Source organism: Lepidochelys olivacea (genome assembly GCF_965140295.1).
Source record: "Lepidochelys olivacea isolate rLepOli2 genome assembly, chromosome: 18".
Classification (NCBI taxonomy): Eukaryota; Metazoa; Chordata; order Testudines; family Cheloniidae; genus Lepidochelys; species Lepidochelys olivacea.
In genome coordinates, this window is record NC_140428.1 from 7,233,003 (window position 1) to 7,256,527 (window position 23,525).

At 43.0% G+C, this 23,525-nt stretch overlaps 1 protein-coding gene across 10 annotated transcripts in view; it reads right to left on the reverse strand.

Moving 5' to 3' along the window:
* Positions 1-23,525, reverse strand: part of EIF4G3 (eukaryotic translation initiation factor 4 gamma 3) — a 440,166-nt gene that overhangs the window by 189,166 nt on the left and 227,475 nt on the right. For all 10 annotated transcript variants that reach the window (XM_084651415.1, XM_084651414.1, XM_084651413.1 and 7 more), the window contains 3 exons: positions 21,539-21,718; positions 20,794-20,908; positions 5,687-5,793 (listed from right to left, as the gene is read on the reverse strand). In XM_084651415.1, coding sequence (XP_084507541.1) covers positions 5,687-5,793; positions 20,794-20,908; positions 21,539-21,718 — 402 coding nt within the window. The remainder of the gene's footprint in view (positions 1-5,686; positions 5,794-20,793; positions 20,909-21,538; positions 21,719-23,525) is intronic.

Sequence of the window (23,525 nt, forward strand, 5' to 3'; positions counted from 1 at the left end):
ACCACCCTCCTAGTGAAAAAGATTTTCCTAATATACAACCTAAACCTCTCCTACTGCAACTTGAGACGATTACTCCTTGTTCTGTCATCTGGTACCACTTAGAAAAGTCTAGATCCATCCTCTTTGGAACCCACTTTCAGGTAGTTGAAAGCAGCTATTAAATCCACCCTCATTCTTCTCTTCTGCAGACTAAATAATCCCAGTTTCCTCAGCCTCTCCTCATAAATCATGTATTCCAGCCTCCTAATCATTTTTGTTGCCCTCCGCTGGATCTTTTCCAATTTTTCCACATCCTTCTTATAGTGTGGGGCCCAAAAGTGGACACAGTACTCCAGAGGAGGCCTCACCAATGGCAAATAGAGGGGAATGATCATGTCCCTTGACCTGCTGGCAATGCTCCTACTTATACTTATGCCATTGGCCTTCTTGGCAACAAGGCACACTGTTGACTCATATCCAGCTTCTCGTCCACTGTAATCCCTAGGTCCTTTTCTGTAGAACTGCTGCCTAGCCACTCGGTCCCTAGTCTATGGCAGTGCATGGGATTCTTCCGTCCTAAGTGCAGGACTCTGCACTTGTCCTTGTTGAACCTCATCAGATTTCTTTTGGCCCAATCCTCTAATTTGTCTAGGGCCCTCTGTATCCTATCCCTATCCTCCAGTGTATCTACCTCTCCTCCCAGTTTAGTGTCCTCTGCAAACTTGCTGAGGGTGCAATCCACGCCATCCTCCAGATCGTTAATGAAGATATTGAACAAAACCGGCCCCAGGACCAACCCTTGGGGCAGTCGGCTTGACACTGGCTGCCAACTAGACATGAAGCCATTGATCACTACCCGTTGAGCCCGACAATCAAGCCAGCTTTCTATCCACCTTATAGTCCATTCATCCAGCCCATATTTCTTTAACTTGCTGGCAAGAATACTGTGGGAGACCATGTCAAAAGCTTTGCTAAAGTCAAGGAATAACACATCCACTGCTTTCCCTTCATCCACAGAGCCAGTTATCTCGTCAGAAAAGGCAATTAGATTAGTCAGGCATGACTTGCCCTTGGTGAATCCATGCTGACTGTTCCTGATCACTTTCCTCTCATTTAAGTGCTTCAAAATTGATTCCTTGAGGACCTGTTCCATGATTTTTCCAGGGACTGAGGTGAGGCTGACTGGCCTGTAGTTCCCCAGATCCTCCTCCTTCCTTTTTTTAAAGATGACTGCAGCCACTGCTCGTCATCTCATAGTTGCATAAGTATGCGGTCCCAACAGTCAGTGCTTGTTTCCCGGACCCAGAGATGGCGCTCAACACAGTCAAGGTGATGTATGACTGTTGACAGCAACTGCAAATTGCTCCACTCTGTCTTCCAGCAGGGCTGCCTGCATGGCATCATATGGTTCCATGTGGCAGCTCCTGAATTGGCTGTGTAAATACTGCAGCACAAGGCGTGAGACGTTTGTAATGCTCACAACAGCAGCGTACAGCTGAGCGGGGCCAAGCTTTTTGTGCTACGGCATCCACGCGGGTAACCCAGGCTTATGAAAAAAGGTGCGAAAAAGGCTTGGTTTGTTTACCGTTGATTTCAGGGAGGGAGAGAGGGAAGTGCATCATGGGAGGCTAACGCCATGTTCCCGTAACTACCCGCACCAATGTTTTGGTCCCATAAGGCATTGCAAGCCCAACCCAAAATTCCACTCGCCTATGTCCACGATGGGATAGCTACCCACAGTGCAGTGCTCCGTGCGTCCATGCAAGACCTGCTAGTGAGCATGCACTTCGCTGACACAATGAGCATAGTGTTGACACACACGACTGACTTGCTTAAATTGGAGGCTCGATGTAGACTTACATGAAGTCGTCTTAACTTTGTAGCCTGAGTCTCAGTGCCCATGTCAGTTGACCTGAGCTTGCAGGGCTCAGGCTGCAGGCTAAAAATAGCAGTATAGACTTTCTGGCTCGGGCTGAAGCCCAGGCTTTAATAATGAATCACAGAATATCAGAGTTGGAAGGGATCTCAAGAGATCATCTTGTCCAACCCCCTGCTCAAAGCAGGACCAGTCCTCAATTTTTGCCCCGATCCCTAAATCGCCCCCTCAAGGATTGAACTCACAACCCTGGGTTTAGCAGGCCAATGCTCAAACCACTGAGCTATCCCTCCCCCCCGAGACACACTCTCATTGAGGGGTCTCAGAGCCTGGGCTCCAGACCGAGCCTGAATGTCTTTGCTACAATTTTATACTCCTGCAGCCTAAATCAGCTGACCTGGGTGATCTGCAGCCGTGCCATGGGTCAGCGTTGACAAACCCTCAAAGACGACCTAAAGCTTTGGGTTGTCAACCATGGTCTTCAGCTATGCTCCTCTGGCACAATGGAACTCTTTCCAATAGAGATTCAGCTCATACTTGTGGGAGACAGAACTTTCTTAGAGACTGGTTCGAGACTGTGGAATGAGCTTCTCTGGGAGGTTGGGATAACCACAAATCTCATCATCTTTCATTCCAAGTGCAAGGCGCATTTCTCTGAACTTGCCTTCTCTAATATAAATATCTAGCAGTATGTAGATTTAAAACCAAACCAAAGCAAATCCCTAAAATCCTACCAAAACAAGATACTTCACTGCACATATACCTTGACTTTAGTGAAGCATTTGATAAGGTCTCCCACAGTATTCTTGCCAGCAAGTTAAAGAAGTATGGCTTGGATGAATGGACTATAAGGTGGATAGAAAGCTGGCTAGATTGTTGGGCTCAACGGGTAGTGATCAATGGCTTGATGTCTAGCTGGCAGCTGGTATCAAGCGAGTGCTCCGGGGTGTCGGTCCTGGGGCCAGTTTTGTTCAACATCTTCATTAATGATCTGGATGATGGGATGGATTGCACCCTCACCAAGTTCGTGGATGATACTAAAATGGGAGGAGAGATAGATATGCTGGAGGGTAGGGATAGGTTCCAGAGTGACATAGACAAATTGGAGGATTGGGCCAAAAGAAATCTGATGAGGTTCAACAAGGACAAGTGCAGGGTCCTGCACTTAGGAAAGAAGAATCCCATGCACTGCTAGAGGCTGGGGACCAACTGGCTTAAGCAGCAGTTCTGCAGAAAAGGACCTGGGGATTACAGTGGATGAGAAGTGGATATGAATCAACAGTGTGCCTTTGTTGCCAAGAAGGCTAATGGCATATTGGGCTGCATTAATAGGAGCGTTGCCAGCAGACTGAGGGAAGTGATTATTCCCCTCTATTCGGCACTGGTGAGGCCACATCTGGAGTACTGCATCCAGTTTTGGGCCCCCCACCACAGAAAGGATGTGGACAAATTGGAGAGAGTCCAGAGGAGGGCAACAAAAATGATTAGGGGGCTGGGGCACATGACCCATGAGGAGAGGCTGAGGAAACTGGGATTATTTAGTCTGCAGAAGAGAAGAGTGAGCGGGGATTTGATAGCAGCCTTCAACTACCTGAAAGGGGGTTCCAAAGAGGATGGATCTAGACTGTTCTCAATGGTGGCAGATGACAGAACAAGGAGCAATGGTCTCAAACTACAGCAGGGGAGGTCCAGATCAGATATTAAGAAAAGCTATTTCACTAGGATTGTGGTGAAGCACTGGAATGGGTTATCTAGGGAGGTGGTGGAATCTCTGTCCTTAGAGGTTTTTAAGACCCGGCTTCATAAAGCCCTGGCTGGGATGATTTAGTTGGGGTTGGTCCTGCTTTGAGCAGGAGGTTGGACTAGATGACCTCCTGAGGTTTCCTCCAACCCTAATCTTCTATGATACTATAATTTTTCTACATGTTCCCTCACTGTATCCCCCTAGGAGAGGATGAGAAAGAAAACAAGTGGTGAAGTCACATGGTTCAATGCACTCTCAGAAGGTGCTCAGATACTTTGATGAGCATTATGAGAACCTATATAGAATGTAATAGGCTAATGTTGTCCAGAAGAACTTTTTGACTTTGCACTATGAGGTTTAGTATTATGTTAGATTTTACTTCAGTCTCAGGTTTAAACAGTATACTGAATACATATCTGCTTGTCAGGATCACCATACCAGATAAGTTTTCTAATCTTTTTATTTTTACAGTCTGAGAAAATGGAAAACACTTCCCTTGTCATACTTTTCTCTGCATTCTTTTATTGACTCTACAGGAAGCAGGAGGTGATAGTCTGCAATTTTTTTTTCCAGACAACGAATCAGTTGCAGAAAAAATACATTTTCCTTGTATGTATGCTTGTAGAATTACTGGGTCACATCTCATGTTCAACCAGCCATCTTGCATTTATATCATTGTTGATTCTCTTAGTTCTTCCTATAATTTTTCCTTTGTTTCTTCAATTGCAGCATTTAGAAGTGTAGGCCTGTGAGTTTAATTCTGTCTAGAAGAGTATATCCAGGGAGAAGGGCTTTAGTCATTTTTTAAAACTTTTCATTTTCTGCTACTTTAGAATCTCAGAGTTACGAACACCTCAGGAATGGAGTTTGTTCGTAACTCTGAAATTTTTGTAACCCTGAACAAAATGTTATGGTTGTTCTTTCAAAAGTTTATAACTGAACATTGACTTAATGCAGCTTTGAAATTTTACTATGCAGAAAAAAATGCTGCTTTTAACCATCTTAGTGCAAATGAAACAAGCACAGAAACAGTTTCCTTATCTTGTCTTTTTTAAAAAAACTATTCCTTTTTTTTTTTTTTAGCAGTTTTCACTTAACACAGTACTGTGCTGTACAGTATTTGCTTGTGTGTGCGCCCGCGCGCTTACTTCTGGTTCCAAATGAGGTGTGGGGTTGACCGGTCAGTTCATAACTCTGATGCTCATGACTCAGAGGTTCTACTGTACATTGAATATAATTTTATTAGCATACAAGACTGTAACTTTCTTATCAAGTTTAAGTCTTTGCATTTGAGTTGTTTTTTATGGCATAACTACTGATTTATGTGTGATATTTTTTGGATGTTACAAATGAAGAGACTGCTCATAAACGAAGCTGATGTTGAAGAGTTGCTGAAAGGCCTGATAAAGGGACTTATTACCACAGCTATGTGTTGATGACAGGGGTACAAAAAATGTCTTGCTTGCAGTACCACCCAGTTAAATGTTCTACTTTTCTATTTCAATAGACAAAATTTCATTCAATGTCACAGTTGATCTTAACAAATCAAAAGAAACAGATATCCTGTACTTTGAGATGTAGGAAATCCTTCCTATCTTGCTAACAACTCTCGACAATGTTTGTATTTTCCTTTAAGAGAATTCTTTCTTCATTATTTCAGTCCATTCTATCACTTGTTCCCAACCATTTCTTCAATTTTAGACATGTTGAGCTAGATAAATTCATACCATGTTTGGTAATCACTAAGCATTAATTTCTCAGTTGAAGTATCAATAAGCAGCTTTCATGTTTACTATAGTGAGAATAAGAAACCACCACCCAGTAAATTCAACACTGTGAAGACTGAAAAATAAGATAAGCTAGCCAGCTTTTCATACAACTATGTTATTGGATGCCCTGCCCATCATCAGAAGTTCTAGACTAACAAGGAACTACAAGGGAGGGGAAAAAACCTACAAAAGGGTGAGGGAGTAACAATCTGAGTTTAATATTGAATTTTATATCAGTGTGCCCCCTTCAATGTGCCAGTCTTGCTATATCAGACTTAGGAGATCCATAAAGAAAGTACCAGAAGAGTAGGCTCTTACTGTTTTTTTCTCTCTCTTAGCTGGTGGAGGCTGTTGTTGCTGCTGCTGTGTAGGCACTATGATGGGTGCTGACTGATACACTGGCTGACTTGGGTAGAATGGTGTTCCTAGGAAATCACAACAAGATATAAACACATATTCAGTTCATTTGTAAATGAGGAGCAGCAAGTGAGTGACAGCCCTCTGATCCTCCCTCTATTCCTTTGCGAAATCCCAGTTTGAATCTCCATTTTCTTAGTAGCCTGTGTTTCTTCTGCACTTCTATCAAATCAGAATATGACATCACAACATGACAAGTGATGGAGAGAGTCATTAGTCCACTTTTTTCATGCGACTGTGGCCACATGCATCAACTTTCTAGAGGCACTGAAAATACCGTATATACTCGTTCATAAGCTGAATATTTTTAGTAAAAAAGGGAAGCACCAGAGAAGGGGGTCGGCTTATCAACGGGTATATAGAGGGAGAGATGGGACACAGCCCCTCCCCCCCAACAGAGGGAGCAAGGAGAGGCACCACAGCCAGCAAAGCTAGAAGGGAAGAGGCGGGGCCAGAGTGTCTCCACTTCTGGCCATGCTGCTCTTCCCCCTAGCCTCCGAAGCAGCCTCAGCTCCGGGGCTGGCAGGCTGCAGCCGTGCCGCTTGGCCCCGCCCTCAAGAGCAAGCTGTGGCCACGCCGCCCAGCCCACCGGAGCTCGCTGTGGCCGTGCCGCACTGCCCAGCCTGGCCCGCCGGAGCAGGCTGAGGCCGCGCGGCCCAGCCTCCTGGAGCAGCTCTAGCCAGGCCAGAGACATCCTCCCCTGGCCCTCCCCAGACAAGGTGGGAAGGCATGGGATGGGGAGAGCATGGGGGTCCCAGGTTAGGGGTGGGGTCCTGTGGGGGTGGTCACAGGGGTTACTCCCCTAACCCCCAGCTTCTCCCCCCAAAAAAGTTTCCCCACCAGTTGCTGTCCTGGACCGTCAGGGTAAGCAGCTGGTGTGCTGGGACACTTTGTTTACTTAAAAAGAAAAGGAGGACTTGTGGCACCTTAGAGACTAACCAATTTATTTGAGCATAAGCTTTCGTGAGCTACAGCTCACTTCATCGGATGCATATTGTGGAAAATACAGAAGATGTTCTTAGACATACAAACCATGAAAAAATGGGTGTTTACCACTACAAAAGGTTTTCTCTCCCCAACCCCACTCTCCTGCTGGTAATAGCTTATCTAAAGTGATCACTCTCCTTACAATGTGTATGATAATCAAGGTGGGCCATTTCCAGCACAAATCCAGGTTTTCTCCCTCCCCCCTTCCACACACACAAACCTACTCTCCTGTTTCATACACATTGTAAGGAGAGTGATCACTTTAGATAAGCTATTACCAACAGGAGAGTGGGTTTGTGGGGGGGAGGGGTGGAGAGCAAACCTGGATTTGTGCTGGAAACGGCCCAACTTGATTATCATACACATTGTAAGGAGAGTGATCACTTTACATAAGCTATTACCTGCAGGAGAGTGGGGTGGAGGAGAAAAAACTTTTGGAGTGGTAAACACCCATTTTTTCATGGTTTGTATGTCTAAGAACATCTTCTGTATTTTCCACAGTACGCATCCGATGAAGTGAGCTGTAGCTCACGAAAGCTCATGCTCAAATAAATTGGTTAGTCTCTAAGGTGCCACAAGTCCTCCTTTTCTTTTTGCGAATACAGACGAACACGGCTGTTACTCTGAAACCTGTCATTATGCAAGGCACTGCATTTAGCCGTATGGAGTGGAAATCTATCAACTGCATGAAAAAACTTGTACAGATACAGACAGACATCATCTTCCTTTCCAAATGCAAACAGATGGACATTGTACCAAAAGGACTGAAGGTAAAAAATCCATTACAATCTACATACCACACAGACTATGCTGACAGCTTGTGCCAAACGCTCTCAAAGAAACTGCGGAACCACCTGATCAACATCCTCCACAGCAAACAGGGAAAGATTAAGAATGAGATCTCAAAAATGCATACTCTCATAAAAAACCAACCTTCCACACAAACTTCCTCGTGGCTGGACTATACTAAAACTAGACAAGCCATTTACAACACACACTTTGCTTCTCTACAAAAGAAAAAGGACACTAAACTTTCTAAACTACTACATGCCACAAGGGGCCACAGCAATGGTTCCCTCAACCCACCCAGTAATATTGTTAACCTATGCAACTATACTCTTAGCCCAGCAGAAGCAGCTGTCCTATCTCGGGGCCTCTCCTTCTGCCCCTCCACCCCCACGAACATGATACAGTTCTGTGGTGACCTAGAATACTATTTTCAATGTCTCCAACTCAAGGAATATTTCCAACATACCTCTGAATAACATACTAATCCACAGAGACCTCCCTACCAACACTACAAAAAGAAGGATTCTAGGTGGACTCCTCCTGAAGGTCGAGACAGCAGACTGGACTTCTACATAGAGTGCTTCCGCCGACGTGCACGGGCTGAAATTGTGGAAAAGCAGCATCACTTGCCCCACAACCTCAGCCGTGCGGAACACAATGCCATCCACAGCCTCAGAAACAAATCTGACATCATAATCAAAAAGGCTGACAAAGGAGGTGCTGTCGTCATCATGAATGGGTCGGAATATGAACAAGAGGCTGCTCGGCAGCTCTCCAACACCACTTTCTACAAGCCATTACCCTCTGATCCCACTGAGAGTTACCAAAAGAAACTACAGCATTTGCTCAAGAAACTCCCTGAAAAAGCACAAGATCAAATCCGCACAGACACACCCCTGGAACCCCGACCTGGGGTATTCTATCTACTACCCAAGATCCATAAACCTGGAAATCCTGGGCGCCCCATCATCTCAGGCACTGGCACCCTGACAGCAGGATTGTCTGGCTATGTAGACTCCCTCCTCAGGCCCTACGCTACCAGCACTCCCAGCTACCTTCGAGACACCACTGACTTCCTGAGGAAACTACAATCCATCGGTGATCTTCCTAATAACACCATCCTGGCCACTATGGATGTAGAAGCCCTCTGCACCAACATTCCACACAAAGATGGACGACAAGCCGTCAAGAACAGTATCCCCGATAATGTCACGGCTAACCTGGTGGCTGAACTTTGTGACTTTGTCCTTACCCATAACTATTTTACATTTGGGGACAATGTATACCTTCAAATCAGCGGCACTGCTATGGGTACCCGCATGGCTCCACAGTATGCCAACATTTTTATGGCTGACTTAGAACAACGCTTCCTTAGCTCTCGTCCCCTAACGCCCCTACTCTACTTGCGCTATATTGATGACATCTTCATCATCTGGACCCACGGAAAAGAAGCCCTTGAGGAATTCCACCATGATTTCAACAATTTCCATCCCACCATCAACCTCAGCCTGGACCAGTCCACACAAGAGATCCACTTCCTGGACACTACAGTGCTAATAAACGATGGTCACATAAACACCACCCTATACCGGAAACCTACTGACTGCTACTCCTACCTACATGCCTCCAGCTTTCACCCTGACCACACCACACAATCCATAGTCTACAGCCAAGCTCTGCGATACAACCGCATTTGCTCCAACCCCTCAGACAGAGACAAACACCTACAAGATCTCTATCAAGCGTTCTTACAACTACAATACCCACCTGTGGAAGTGAAGAAACAGATTGATAGAGCCAGAAGAGTACCCAGAAGTCTCCTACTACAGGACAGGCCTAACAAAGAAAATAACAGAACGCCACTAGCCCCCAACTAAAATCCCTCCAACGCATTATTAAGGATCTACAACCTATCCTGAAGGATGACCCAACACTCTCACAAATCTTGGGAGACAGGCCAGTCCTTGCCTACAGACAGCCCCCCAACCTGAAGCAAATCCTCACCAGCAACCACACACCACACCACAGAACCACTAACCCAGGAACATATCCTTGCAACAAAGCCCTTTGCCAACTGTGCCCACATATCTATTCAGGGGACACCATAACAGGGCCTAATAACATCAGCCACACTATCAGAGGCTCGTTCACCTGCACATTCACCAATGTGATATATGCCATCATGTGCCAGCAATGCCCCTACATTGGTCAAACTGGACAGTCTCTACATAAAAGAATAAATGGACACAAATCAGATGTCAAGGATTATAACATTCATAAACCAGTCGGAGAACACTTCAATCTCTCTGGTCACACGATTACAGACATGAAAGTTGCGATATTACAACAGATAAACCTCAAAACCAGACTCCAGCGAGAGACTGTTGAATTGGAATTCATTTGCAAATTGGATACAATTAACTTAGGCTTGAATAGAGACTGGGAGTGGCTAAGTCATTATCCAAGATAACCTATTTCCCCTTGTTTTTTCCTACTTGCCCGCCCCCGACCCCCGGTCCTCAGACATTCTTGTTAAACCCTGTTAAATCCTTGTTAAACAGGAGAGTGGGTTTGTGTGTGTGTGGCGGGGGGGGGGGGGGGGGAAGAGAAAACCTGGATTTGTGCTGGAAATGGCCCAACTTCATTATCATATACATTGTAAGGAGAGTGATCACTTTAGATAAGCTATTACCAGCAGGAGAGTGGGGTTGGGGAGAGAAAACCTTTTATAGTGGTAAACACCCATTTTTTCATAGTTTGTATGTCTAAGAACATCTTCTGTATTTTCCACAGTATGCATCTGATGAAGTGAGCTGTACCTCACGAAAGCTTATGCTCAAATAAATTGGTTAGTCTCTAAGGTGCCACAAGTCCTCCTTTTCTTTTTGCGAATACAGACTAACACGGCTGTTACTCTGAAACCTTTGTTTACTTAGGTTTCAGGGCAGCAGCCGTGTTAGTCTGTACCTACACAGCAGGTAGGTGCACAGACTAACCTACACAGCTGGTAGGTACACAGACTAACCTACACAGTTAGTCTGTACCACACAGCAGGAGTTTGCCTGGGACTTCGCCTGGAGTGAGCCCAGTGAGGCTTAAATCTTGCCAACTTCTCTGAGGAAGCTCATAGTAAGAAGATGGTATGGAAGGGAGGGGTTCAGCTATTGTGACCTGCACTGGATGTGCCATGTTTGTCTTTCTTCCACAGGACAGAAGCGACTTTGTGTGTACAAACTGCAAGCTGGTCTCCATACTGGAAGAGAAGATTGAAAGTCTGGAGCAACAGATAACGACCTTGCGTTGCATACGAGAAACGGAGGATTTTCTGGACAAAAGTCAGGATATGCTTCTACGGGCACAAAGCTCTAAAGATTTAGAACAGGTTGCACAGCGGAGCCAAGAGGCCAGTGAAGAAGCTTGGCAACATGTGACCTCCAGAAGAAGAAGGGGGAATGTCCGGGTTCCAGCAACGCGGACACAGGTAACTAACCGCTTTCATGTTCTCTCCACAGGTACCGTTGTGGAGAGTGGACCAGATGATAAGTCTGGGGGGAGAAAGCTGAAGGAGACTCCGCTGGTTGGAAGGCATGAGATGCGCTGTCCTGAGATGGGGGGTTCCACGACCACCACTCCCAAGAGAAGGAGGCGGGTGGTGGTGGTTGGGGACTCTCTCCTCCGGGGGACTGAGTCATCTATCTGCCACCCTGACAGGGAAAACCGAGAAGTCTGCTGCTTGCTGGGGGCTAAGATTCGCGATGTGACGGAGAGACTGCCGAGACTCATCAAGCCCTCTGATCGCTACCCCTTCCTGCTTCTCCACGTGGGCACCAATGATACTGCCAAGAATGACCTTGAGCGGATCACTGCAGACTACGTGGCACTGGGAAGAAGGATAAAGGAGTTTGAGGCGCAGGTGGTTTTCTCGTCCATCCTCCCCGTGGAAGGAAAAGGCCTGGGTAGGGACCACCGAATAGTGGAAGTCAACAAATGGCTACAAATGGTGGTGTCGGAGAGAAGGCTTTGGATTCTTTGACCATGGGATGGTGTTCCCTGAAGGAGGAGCGCTGGGCAGAGACGGGCTCCACCTTACGAAGAGAGGGAAGAGCATCTTTGCGAGCAGGCTGGCTAACCTAGTGAGGAGGGCTTTAAACTAGGTTCACCGGGGGAGGGAGACCAAAGCCCTGAGGTAAGTGGGAAAGCGGGATACCGGGAGGTAGCACAGGCAGGAATGTCTGTGAGGGGAGGGCTCCTGCCTCATACTGAGAATGAGGGGCGATCAGCAGGTTATCTCAAGTGCTTATATACGAATGCACAAAGCCTTGGAAACAACCAGGGAGAACTGGAGGTCCTGGTGATGTCAAGGAATTATGACGTGATTGGAATAACAGAGACTTGGTGGGATAACTCACATGACTGGAGTACTGTCATGGATGGTTATAAACTGTTCAGGAAGGACAGGCAGGGCAGAAAAGGTGGGGGAGTAGCACTGTATGTAAGGGAGCAGTATGACTGCTCAGAGCTCCGGTACGAAACTGCAGAAAAACCTGAGTGTCTCTGGATTAAGTTTAGAAGTGTGAGCAACAAGAGTGATGTAGTGGTGGGAGTCTGCTACAGACCACCGGACCAGGGGGATGAGGTGGATGAGGCTTTCTTCCGGCAACTCGCAGAAGCTACTAGATCGCACGCCCTGGTTCTCATGGGTGACTTTAATTTTCCTGATATCTGCTGGGAGAGCAGTACAGCGGTGCATAGACAATCCAGGAAGTTTTTGGAAAACGTAGGGGACAATTTCCTGGTGCAAGTGCTAGAGGAGCCAACTAGGGAGGGAGCTTTTCTTGACCTGCTGCTCACAAACCGGGAAGAATTAGTAGGGGAAGCAAAAGTGGATGGGAATCTGGGAGGCAGTGACCATGAGTTGGTTGAGTTCAGGATCCTGACACAGGGAAGAAAGGTAATCAGCAGGATGCGGACCCTGGACTTCGGGAAAGCAGACTTCAACTCCCTCAGGGAACGGATGGGTAGGATCCCCTGGGGGACTAACATGAAGGGGAAAGGAGTCCAGGAGAGCTGGCTGTATTTCAAGGAATCCCTGTTGAGGTTACAGGGACAAACCATCCCGATGTGTCGAAAGAATAGTAAATATAGCAGGCGACCAGCTTGGCTTAATGGTGAAATTCTAGGGGATCTTAAGCATAAAAAAGAAGCTTACAAGAAGTGGAAGGTTGGACATATGACCAGGGAAGAGTATAAAAATATTGCTCGGGCATGTAGGAATGAAATTAGGAGGGCCAAATCGCACCTGGAGCTGCAGCTAGCGAGAGATGTTAAGAGTAACAAGAAGGGTTTCTTCAGGTATGTTGGCAACAAGAAGAAAGCCAAGGAAAGTGTGGGTCCCTTACTGAATGAGGGAGGCAACCTAGTGACAGAGGATGTGGAAAAAGCTAATGTACTCAATGCTTTTTTTGCCTCTGTCTTCACGAACAAGGTCAGCTCCCAGACTGCTGTGCTGGGCATCACAACATGGGGAATAGATGGCCAGCCCTCTGTGGAGAAAGAGGTGGTTAGGGACTATTTAGAAAAACTGGAAGTGCACAAGTCCATGGGGTCCGATGAGTTGCATCCGAGACTGCTAAAGGAACTGGCGGCTGTGATTGCAGAGCCATTGGCCATTATCTTTGAAAACTCGTGGCGAACGGGGGAAGTCCCGGACGACTGGAAAAAGGCTAATGTAGTGCCAATCTTTAAAAAAGGGAAGAAGGAGGATCCTGGGAACTACAGACCAGTCAGCCTCACCTCAGTCCCCGGAAAAATCATGGAGCAGGTCCTCAAAGAATCAATCCTGAAGCACTTACATGAGAGGAAAGTGATCAGGAACAGTCAGCATGGATTCACCAAGGGAAGGTCATGCCTGACTAATCTAATCGCCTTCTATGATGAGATTACTGGTTCTGTGGATGAATGGAAAGCAGTGGATGTATTGTATCTTGACTTTAGCAAAGCTTTTGACACGGTCTCCCACAGTATTCTTGTCAGCAAGTTAAGGAGGTATGGGCTGGATGAATGCACCATAAGGTGGGTAGAAAGTTGGCTAGATTGTCAGGCTCAACGGGTAGTGATCAATGGCTCCCTGTCTAGTTGGCAGCCGGTGTCAAGTGGAGTGCCCCAGGGGTCGGTCCTGGGGCCGGTTTTGTTCAATATCTTCATAAATGATCTGGAGGATGGTGTGGATTGCACTCTCAGCAAATTTGCGGATGATACTAAACTGGGAGGAGTGGTAGATATGCTGGAGGGCAGGGATAGGATACAGAGGGACCTAGACAAATTGGAGGATTGGGCCAAAAGAAATCTGATGAGGTTCAATAAGGATAAGTGCAGGGTCCTGCACTTAGGACGGAAGAACCCAATGCACAGCTACAGACTAGGGACCAAATGGCTAGGCAGCAGTTCTGTGGAAAAGGACCTAGGGGTGACAGTGGACGAGAAGCTGGGTATGAGCCAGCAGTGTGCCCTTGTTGCCAAGAAGGCCAATGGCATTTTGGGATGTATAAGTAGGGGCATAGCGAGCAGATTGAGGGATGTGATCGTCCCCCTCTATTCGACATTGGTGAGGCCTCATTTGGAGTACTGTGTCCAGTTTTGGGCCCCACACTACAAGAAGGATGTGGATAAATTGGAGAGAGTCCAGCGAAGGGCAACAAAAATGATTAGGGGTCTGGAACACATGAGTTATGAGGAGAGGCTGAGGGAACTGGGATTGTTTAGTCTGCAGAAGAGAAGAATGAGGGGGGATTTGATAGCTGCTTTCAACTACCTGAGAGGTAGTTCCAGAGAGGATGGTTCTAGACTATTCTCAGTGGTGGAAGAGGACAGGACAAGGAGTAATGGTCTCAAGTTGCAGTGGGGGAGGTTCAGGTTGGATATTAGGAAAATATTTTTCACTAGGAGGGTGGTGAAACACTGGAATGCGTTGCCTAGGGAGGTGGTGGAATCTCCTTCCTTAGAAGTTTTTAAGGTCAGGCTTGACAAAGCCCTGGCTGGGATGATTTAATTGGGTATGGGTCCTGCTTTTGAGCAGGGGGTTGGACTAGATGACCTCCTGAGGTCCCTTCCAACCCTGATATTCTGTGATTCTATGATTCTAAGTTGGTAAAAAAACCAACCAACCAGTCAACCAAAAACCCCTTCCAATCTTTATAAATTTCATATTTGGAAATTTCTTACGTATCCTTATTTGGGGCTTGTCTGATATTTGGATTTTGGCTGGTTAGCAGCTACACACGATACAAGGTTCTCAGGCCAGTAGCAGTTACATGTGTCACACAGCTGGACAAAAAGGTAACAGCACAGTTGCGTAAAAGCAGCTGTGTATCCTGTTTTCTTGTGATAAAGAAGGCTTTCAAATTTAAACTACATGCTATCTGATTGTTATTAATGGCCACAAATTAAACAAGTTCAAGTTCAGACTATTTGGAGTCAAAGAAGCTGATCAGCGCCTGGCACCATGCTTACTCTTTCAGTGAAGAGATAAATAGTATCCCAGGCCTACCTACACATACAGGAAACAACAGCAGGAGACAGATGCATGATACAGACAAATCTCATTTCACCTATTGTATGCGCTGGCATCCTCCTCTTTGGCTAGAACTTCTCTGCCTGCCTGGAATTAAAAGCACTAACTGTGTTATAGAAGGCTGGACTGCAGATTATCATCTCTGGCCTACTAGCTCAGCATACTAAAGCTCAGCAGACAAGGCAGCCTTAGACTAGACTGGTTTCAGAGTAACAGCCGTGTTAGTCTGTATTCGCAAAAAGAAAAGGAGTACTTGTGGCACCTTAGAGACTAACCAATTTATTAGAGCATAAGCTTTCGTGAGCTACAGCTCACTTCCTCAGATGCATATCGTGGAAACTGCAGCAGACTTTATATATACACAGAGAATATGAAACAATACCTCCTCCCACCCCACTGTCCTGCTGGTAATAGCTTATCTAAAGTGATCATCAGGTGGGCCATTTCCAGCACAAATCCAGGTTTTCTCACCCTCCACCCCCCCACACAAATTCACTCTCCTGCTGGTGATAGCCCATCCAAAGTGACAACTCTTTACACAATGTGCATGACAATCAAGTTGGGCTATTTCCTGCACTAGACTGGGACTGAAAGATTACAGCCTACGTGGCAAGAAATCACAGCAGTTCAAAGAGCACAAAAGAAATCAGGACAACAACTTTTTCAAAATACAAAATAAAGAAAGGAAAATTCTGTCAGGAGAGTGGGAAGTGATTCAAAAGCCAGACAAGAGAATCACCAGAAAAACAAAAAATTAAAGCTACGCCATGTATTCTCCAAGTTACTGTATCAGAATTAGAGAGTCATTGCCACATTTATTTTCTTTATTTCTCCTGCAGTGATGATTTCATAAATATAAACTGAAATTGTCTCCCTTATGTTCCCTTTCCTACTGCCCAATTAATTCAGAGATAACACAATGTAGGGTTGGTGACATCACTATAAGGTTTTGGGATAAGTGGGCTATTATAAATGTAAGTCACTATCACATCATCACAAGATCAAACTAGCTACAGGCATAAAGGGTAACAAGAAAACATTCTACGAATACATTAAAAGCAAGAGGAAGACCAAGGACAGGGTAGGCCCATTACTCAATGAGGGGGGAAAAACAATAACAAAAAATGTGGATATGGCAGAGGTTCTTAGTGAAAACCGAAACAAAAACAACATTAAGAGGGTTGGTGGCGATTTGACACCTAACATAGTGAACACTAATGAAAATGAGGTAGGATCAGAAGAGGCTAAAATAGGGAAAGAACAAGTTCCACTCTGCGCTGATTAGGCCTCAACTGGGTTACTGTGTCTAGTTATGAGCGCCACATTTCAGGAAGGACGTGGACAAATTGGAGAGAGTCCAGAGAAGAGCAACAAAAATGATTAATGGTCTAGAAAACATGAGCTGTGAGTGAAGACTGAAAAAACTGGGTTTGTTTAGTCTGGAAAAGAGAAGACTGAGGGGGGACATGATAACAGTGTCAAGTATGTAAAAGGTTGTTACAAGGAGGGAGAAAAATTGTTTTTCTTAACCTCTGAGTATAGGACAAGAAGCAATGAGCTTAAATTGCAGCAAGGGAGGTATAGATTGGACATTAGGAAAATATTCCTAAATGTCAGAGTTGTTAAGCACTGGAATAAATTGCCTAGGGATATTGTGGAATTTCCATCATTGGAGATTTTTAAGAGCAGGTTAGACGAACACCCATCAGAAATGGTCTAGGTAATACTTAGTCCTGCCATGAGTGCAGGGGCTTGGACTAGATAACCTCTCAAGGTCCCTTCCAGTCCTATGATTCTATGATTAACTGTTGCTGAATAAACAAATAAAAGGTCCAGACCTTGGTTCATGACAAGTAAATAATAACCGAAGTGAGAACTTATTTTCAATTACAATTTCCTTTAAATTGAGTCAGCATTTGTGAAAACTACCCTATTTTGGGATCCTAAACAATTTTAATAATTAGTTTAACCACCAAACTTTTCAGTCCACTTCTGAAGTTCAGAAATACTAAATGAAAATATTAAAAGCTAGAAGTGCATGAAAAGTTGATAAAGCAAATCCAGCAGATTTCAGAATGTTGTGCCAAGGTAGTGGTAGTGAAATAAACCACTTTTCAACAGTGAGATTACATAAGGCAAAAATGAAAAATTAATAAAATAGCAAAATGTGGAGATGAGAACTAAGTATTATTATTGCACACATTCTTGAGACTTTTTCAAAATATTCCCATAAATCACCATAGTGAATTAAAAAAAAATCTGATGAAATTTGATGAAAGTTGCACAAGAATAAAGGTCTAAAATACAATTTCGCATTCCTTCAAAAAATACCCCAAGTGCACCAAATAGCAAATAAAACAAAACAAGGCAAACACCACCACCCATCATAGTTTTTCCAAATGTAATTAAAATACCCAGAAGTGACATCACTTGGCCTACATTAAATTACTGACCAGAGCACGAATCCTGCAATGAGATCCATATAGATGGACCCCTGCACCTACATGAAAAGCCCCAATGGCTTCCAAAGGGACCTATGTGGGCACAGGGGTCCACCTACCTAGCTCCTATTGCTAAATATGGTCCTACAAAGTAAGTAACAGGCACATGCATTGTTATTTGCATTGTTATTTACAGGCTACCTAATCCTACAATTCACCCAAATTCAACAAGGAATAAGTTGGGAAAATGGACTCATGTTAATGAACATATACTACTTTTTTAAAGGTACACTGTCAGCATAGTAACAACAACAACAAATACCTAGCTAATATTTCAAATTAGTTTGTTATAATAAAGACCAAATTCTACCCACTATGCAGAAAAAACTGGGGGCATGAAAAGTCTGGAAGTGCATCTTGCAGAGGGTGAGGTGAGGATAGAGTTTGCTTCCTCTCTGGAATGTATTTCACTGTCATTTAAAAAAGCTCATTAAAGTTCATTTTTGTTTTGATTTCACAAAACTATCCTTGTTACAAAATTTAGATTAATTTAATATGGTGTCCCCTTAATGCCACATCTTTGCTCATACAAATTACAATAACTGTCAACATTTAATCTGTTATTACAGGTCTGTCATATTTGGAGCATTTCCCACAAAACTCCTCTACCATCCAAACTCACTGCCACAAAAACCACACTCACTCTCTCCATGAAACAGAGAGGCCCCCTTGCTGGCCAAATAATTTGTTGCAAATAAGTTATGCAATAGCCTTCACTTGTAGTGAATCATTCACAAACCATGTGTTGTTATGTAATTTCAGTCTTTGGGCTGTTCACAAACTGGTTTGACTATGGTGCGGGACTGGCCATTCAAGTCACATGATCTTTTTCTCTGCTCCCTGACTACATGCAAAATTTTTTGAAATAGGAGAAAAATGAATAAAAAATGTTAACTGGATGGCTATGGATGTATTCAGTGCACAACCCAATGGCGCTTAGACCTTAACATTAATAAATAATAATTACGGCTGTCAAGTGATTAAAAAAAATCGTGATTAATCATGTGATTAAAAATTAATCATGGTTAATCACATGATTAATCGCGCTGTAAAACAATAACAGAATATCATTTTTTTAAATATTTGTGGATGTCTTCTACATTTTCAAATAAATCGATTTCAATTACAATACAAAATACGAAGTGTACAGTGCTCACTTTATATTTACTTTTTATTACAAATATTTGCACTGTAAAAAACAAAAGAAATAGTATTTTTCAATTCACCTAATACAAGTACTGTAGTGCAATCTTTTTATCATAAAAGTTGAACTTACAAATATAGAATTATGCACCAAAAAACCCTGAATTCAAAAATGAAACAATGTAAAACTTTAGAGCCTACAAGTCCAATTAGTCCTACTTCTTGTTCAGCCAATTGCTCAGACAAACAAGCTTGTTTACATTTGCAGAAGATAATGCTGCGTGCTTCTTGTTTACAACGTTACCTGAAAGTGAGAACAGGCATTTGCATGGCACTGTTGTAGCTGGTGTTGAAAGACGTTTACATGCCAGATGCGCTAAAGATTCATACGTCGCTTGATGCTTCAAGAACCATTCCAGAGGACATGCGTCCATGCTGATGACAGGTTCTGTTAGACAACGATCCAAAGCAGTGCATGTTCATTTTCATCATCTGAGTCAGATGCTACCAAAAGAAGGCTGATTTTCTTTTTTGGTGGTTTGGGTGCTGTAGTTTCCGCATCAGAGTACTGCTCTTTTAAGACATCTGAAAGCACGCTCCACACCTCATCCCTCTCAGATTTTGGAAGGCACTTCACATTCTTAAATCTTGGGTCAAGTGCTGTAGCTATCTTTAGAAATTTCACATTGGTATCTTCTTTGCATTTTGTCAAATTTGCAGTGAAAGTGTTCTTAAAACGAACATGTGCTGGGTCATCATCCGATACGGCTAGAACATGAAATTATATGGCAGAATGCAGGTAAAACAAAGCAAGAGATATATAATTCTCCCCCAAAGAGTTCAGCCACAAATTTAATTAATGCATTATTTTTTTAACCAGTGTCATCAGCATGGAAGCATGTCCTCTGGAATGATGGCCAAAGCATGAAGAGTTCATATGAATCCTTAGTGCATCTGGCACGTAAATATCTTGCAATGCCAACTACAACAGTGCCATGTGAACGCCTGTTCTCACTTTCAGGTGACATTGTAAATAAGAAGTGGGCAGCATTATCTCCTATAAATGTAAACAAACTTGTTTCTCTTAGTGATTGGCTGAACAAGAATTAGGACTGAGGAGACTTGTAGGCTCTAAAGTTTTACATTGTTTTGTTTTTGAGTGCAGTTATGTAACAAAAAAAAATCTATATTTGTAAACTTCACTTTCATGATAAAGAGATTGCACTACAGTACTTGTCTGATGTGAACTGAAAAATACTATTTCTTTTATCATTTTTACAGTGTATTTTTTAATAAAAAATAATATAAAAGTGAGCACTGTACACTTTGTATTCTGTGTTGTAATTGAAATCAATGTATTTGAAAATGTAGAAAAACACCCCAAAATATTTAATAAATTTCAATTGGTATTCTATTGTTTAACAGTGCGATTAATCATGATTAATTTTTTTAATTACAGTTCATTTTTTGAGTTAATTGTGTGAGTTAACGGCAATTAATCAACAGCCCTAATAATAAATAATTATAATAATAATGATGATGATTAGACAGTGTATGACAAACAGCCAATACTCTTGTTCACACATGAATACTCCTTTTTGCACATGGTTAAGAATATTTGTATGAACAACAGCTTTTTTCTACTAACATTCATACAAACAAAAAACTGTGTGCGTGTATGATCACAGAGTGACTAATCAGAAGCACAACACGCTAAAATTTAGCAGGTTTCAGAGTAGCAGCCGTGTTAGTCTGTATTCGCAAAAAGAAAAGGAGTACTTGTGGCACCTTAGAGACTAACCAATTTATTTGAGTATAAGCTTTCGTGAGCTACAGCTCACTTCATCGGATGCATCTTTTTAAAATTTAGCAATGGTTTTGAATTCAAAAGAATTATTTTGGCTTTACAATATTAAACCAGCTGTAAAAAAATAACAAATCAAGAAACATTCCCCCACCCCAAATATCCAGCAACACCCTCCTTCCCCAAACCATGCACAATCCTCCTCCCTGCTTACCGTAGGCATTGGGGAATTCTCCAGGACCCGGGCCTGGGTAAAATGGGCCTGGCCCTGGTGGCTGAACAGGATACTGCTGTGGAGGCCCAACATAAGGAGGGCCACTATGACGATACTGGAAGAGAAAAATTACAAGGAATTTACAAATAACTGTCATGTGATATGGCATTACATACTTAAGCTGTAATTAACCTGGTTTAAAAAATATCCTAAAAATAAGATTATGAAACCCTTTTAAACACGGATTCAGAATGTTGCCTGCCAAAAAAAAAGACATAATGAAATGCATGCTGTGTCATCTGAGGTAAAGATATGCACAAAATCAGTGCTGAGGCAGACCACAGTCAACTTGATTTTATTCCCCTCATTTCTGTAATGCAGGACTCAAACAAAGGCCAATGTTTAATAGTAAAAGCATAGCTCTTAAATCAATTTAAGAGCTGTTACAGTACTAGATGTTTTTGAAGGATTTAGTTTTCCATCATCTCTTTCAGAGGAAGAAAATTATTGTAGAATTTTTTCATCTTAAAAATGAAAAGGATACAGTTTATGATTATCCACTCTCCATCTCTGCCTCAATAGGTAAATGTATACATTTAAAGAACAAAAAGGACAGGGGTTATGCTGCTAATTATATCAGCCTTTTCCTCCACCTTTCCTGCAGTCCCAAAAGATCACCTTCTTTTAATCCAGGAAAAATAACTGTAGCTCTTCCAAGGTCACATGTGCTTAGGCAATATATTACCTGTGGTATACAGTACTGGGGGCCCTGGGGCATTGGGTACGGCATTGGCAGATGGTTAACCATCATGATGTGTTGGTTGGTTTGATACACTGCAGTTGGTGTTTGCGCACCAGGACGGATAGAAGGGCTGCTGTTCTGGATGGCAGCTCTAGAAGGCTGTATTTGAGGCCTCTGAAAAAACTAGAGGAGGGAAGCAAAAAGCAAAAACAAAAAGAAGTCAAAAGGTTTTTTTTCCTGAAAAGAAAACGAATTTGCAATATCAAATAATAGTAGAGAAAACCATACTATACTTTAAAAAAAACCCACCAAACTCACTTTCAGAGGATTGCCACCCATTCAGAAAACTGCAGGACCGTTTCCATTCATTTTTTAACAATGGCCCTTTACACACAATCCTCAGTTTTACAAGGCACAAAGTAGAACAGACAGACTAGGAGCAAACAGTTAAGTTTTAAACTGTAATGGTATAACTGTTAATGTGTGTCTAGTGAACTATATGCACCAGCTTTCAGACTAAAGGTCAGAGGAAAGGATTCTATGCAAAATGTACTTTATAGGGTGGGGTACACTGAAAAAAATACCAACTTTATATGTGATTTGATAAGGCAGTAAAAGATCAAGGAAACTGCATTGAAAATATTCCAGAAAAGCTAAAATTCAGACTTTTATGGGGGTTGTAGGTTCCCCCATACTTATCCTCTTTACCCTACTGAAAGTTTGAAGGGCCTATATGTCCTGCATTCCTTTTTCAAAAAGGTGGCAACCCCTTTCTAAGTTGCACCAAGCTTTTCCAGCACACTTGCATAAAGTAACCCACCACACAAGTGTAGCTCACACAGACAGCCCCAGCAACCTGGTGATATGTGGCTCAGGTCTCAACTCTCTTTAAGACAAGCATCAGCATCCAGGATGTGGAAGCATTCAGGGCACTACAGTCTTAATAATCTTGAAACTGAACAGGTAAGATATGCATTATACATTAATACATTCATTAATTTAATAATGAAATATGTGATAAAGGAACACTTATGCCATGCAGAACCAGTAGTTAAAATTACCTGGATGGGTCTGAATCCTCCCTTCAATAATGAAGCAAGAAAGCAACAGGAAACAGAAAGAAAGCCAATGGAACAACTTACAGATCAATATGAAGGGAGAGGATATAACATTAACCCTAATATTATAGTTTCAATAATCTTTCTATCCTTTTTTCTATATAACAGGGCAGGAAAGATACTGAGCTAGTGTCAAGAAATCTTTTCCTGTCAGAATCCCAAGCATGTTTCAAGCAGAAGTTTTCTAGAAAGTTTTACACTGAAGAATAAAATATAAGTTAAAAAAAATAAAATTTGCAGCAAATAGAATACTGGAGAAAGACTTTATGTGCAGCTTGTTCTTAACTTCAAACATTTTTCTCTTCCTCTCTTAGTTATATTGGTAGTCCAGAAATAGCACTATGCACAAAATAGAAATAAGCCTATGCTGAAATCCTAGATTTGGTCTCCAACTCTATACCAAGACTAGAAGAATAAGAGAGATGTGCTTCAAACTGCTAAGCAGAAAGTAAGGTAGTCATACATCACTCTACAGCGACCACTGCTGATTGATCAGGTGCATTAAAGCAAGCAGTCAGCCCATGGCAAACTATACCATGAGTACAGGGAAGAAGAGAGGCAGATAATTATTAGGGAATAGAAGTCTGGGCTAAGGGAGACTAGCCTGGCACTGGGAAAGGATGGGCCAACATATATGTTTCACTCTTAAGTTCACTGGAGAAGAGAGCAAGACAGAAGGATCCTATGATGCACCTGTACTTAGAAACAGTGACAGTGAGAACAAAACAGGTACTTTGGTCATTCTTGAAGATTGAGAGACACCATGATAGTCCCTGTATTGAATGATTTCTCTCCACAAATGTCAGCACTTACTCCCTTTCTCTGAGGACCAGATAAAATGAATATGAAGATGAAAGCAAAAAATTTATTAC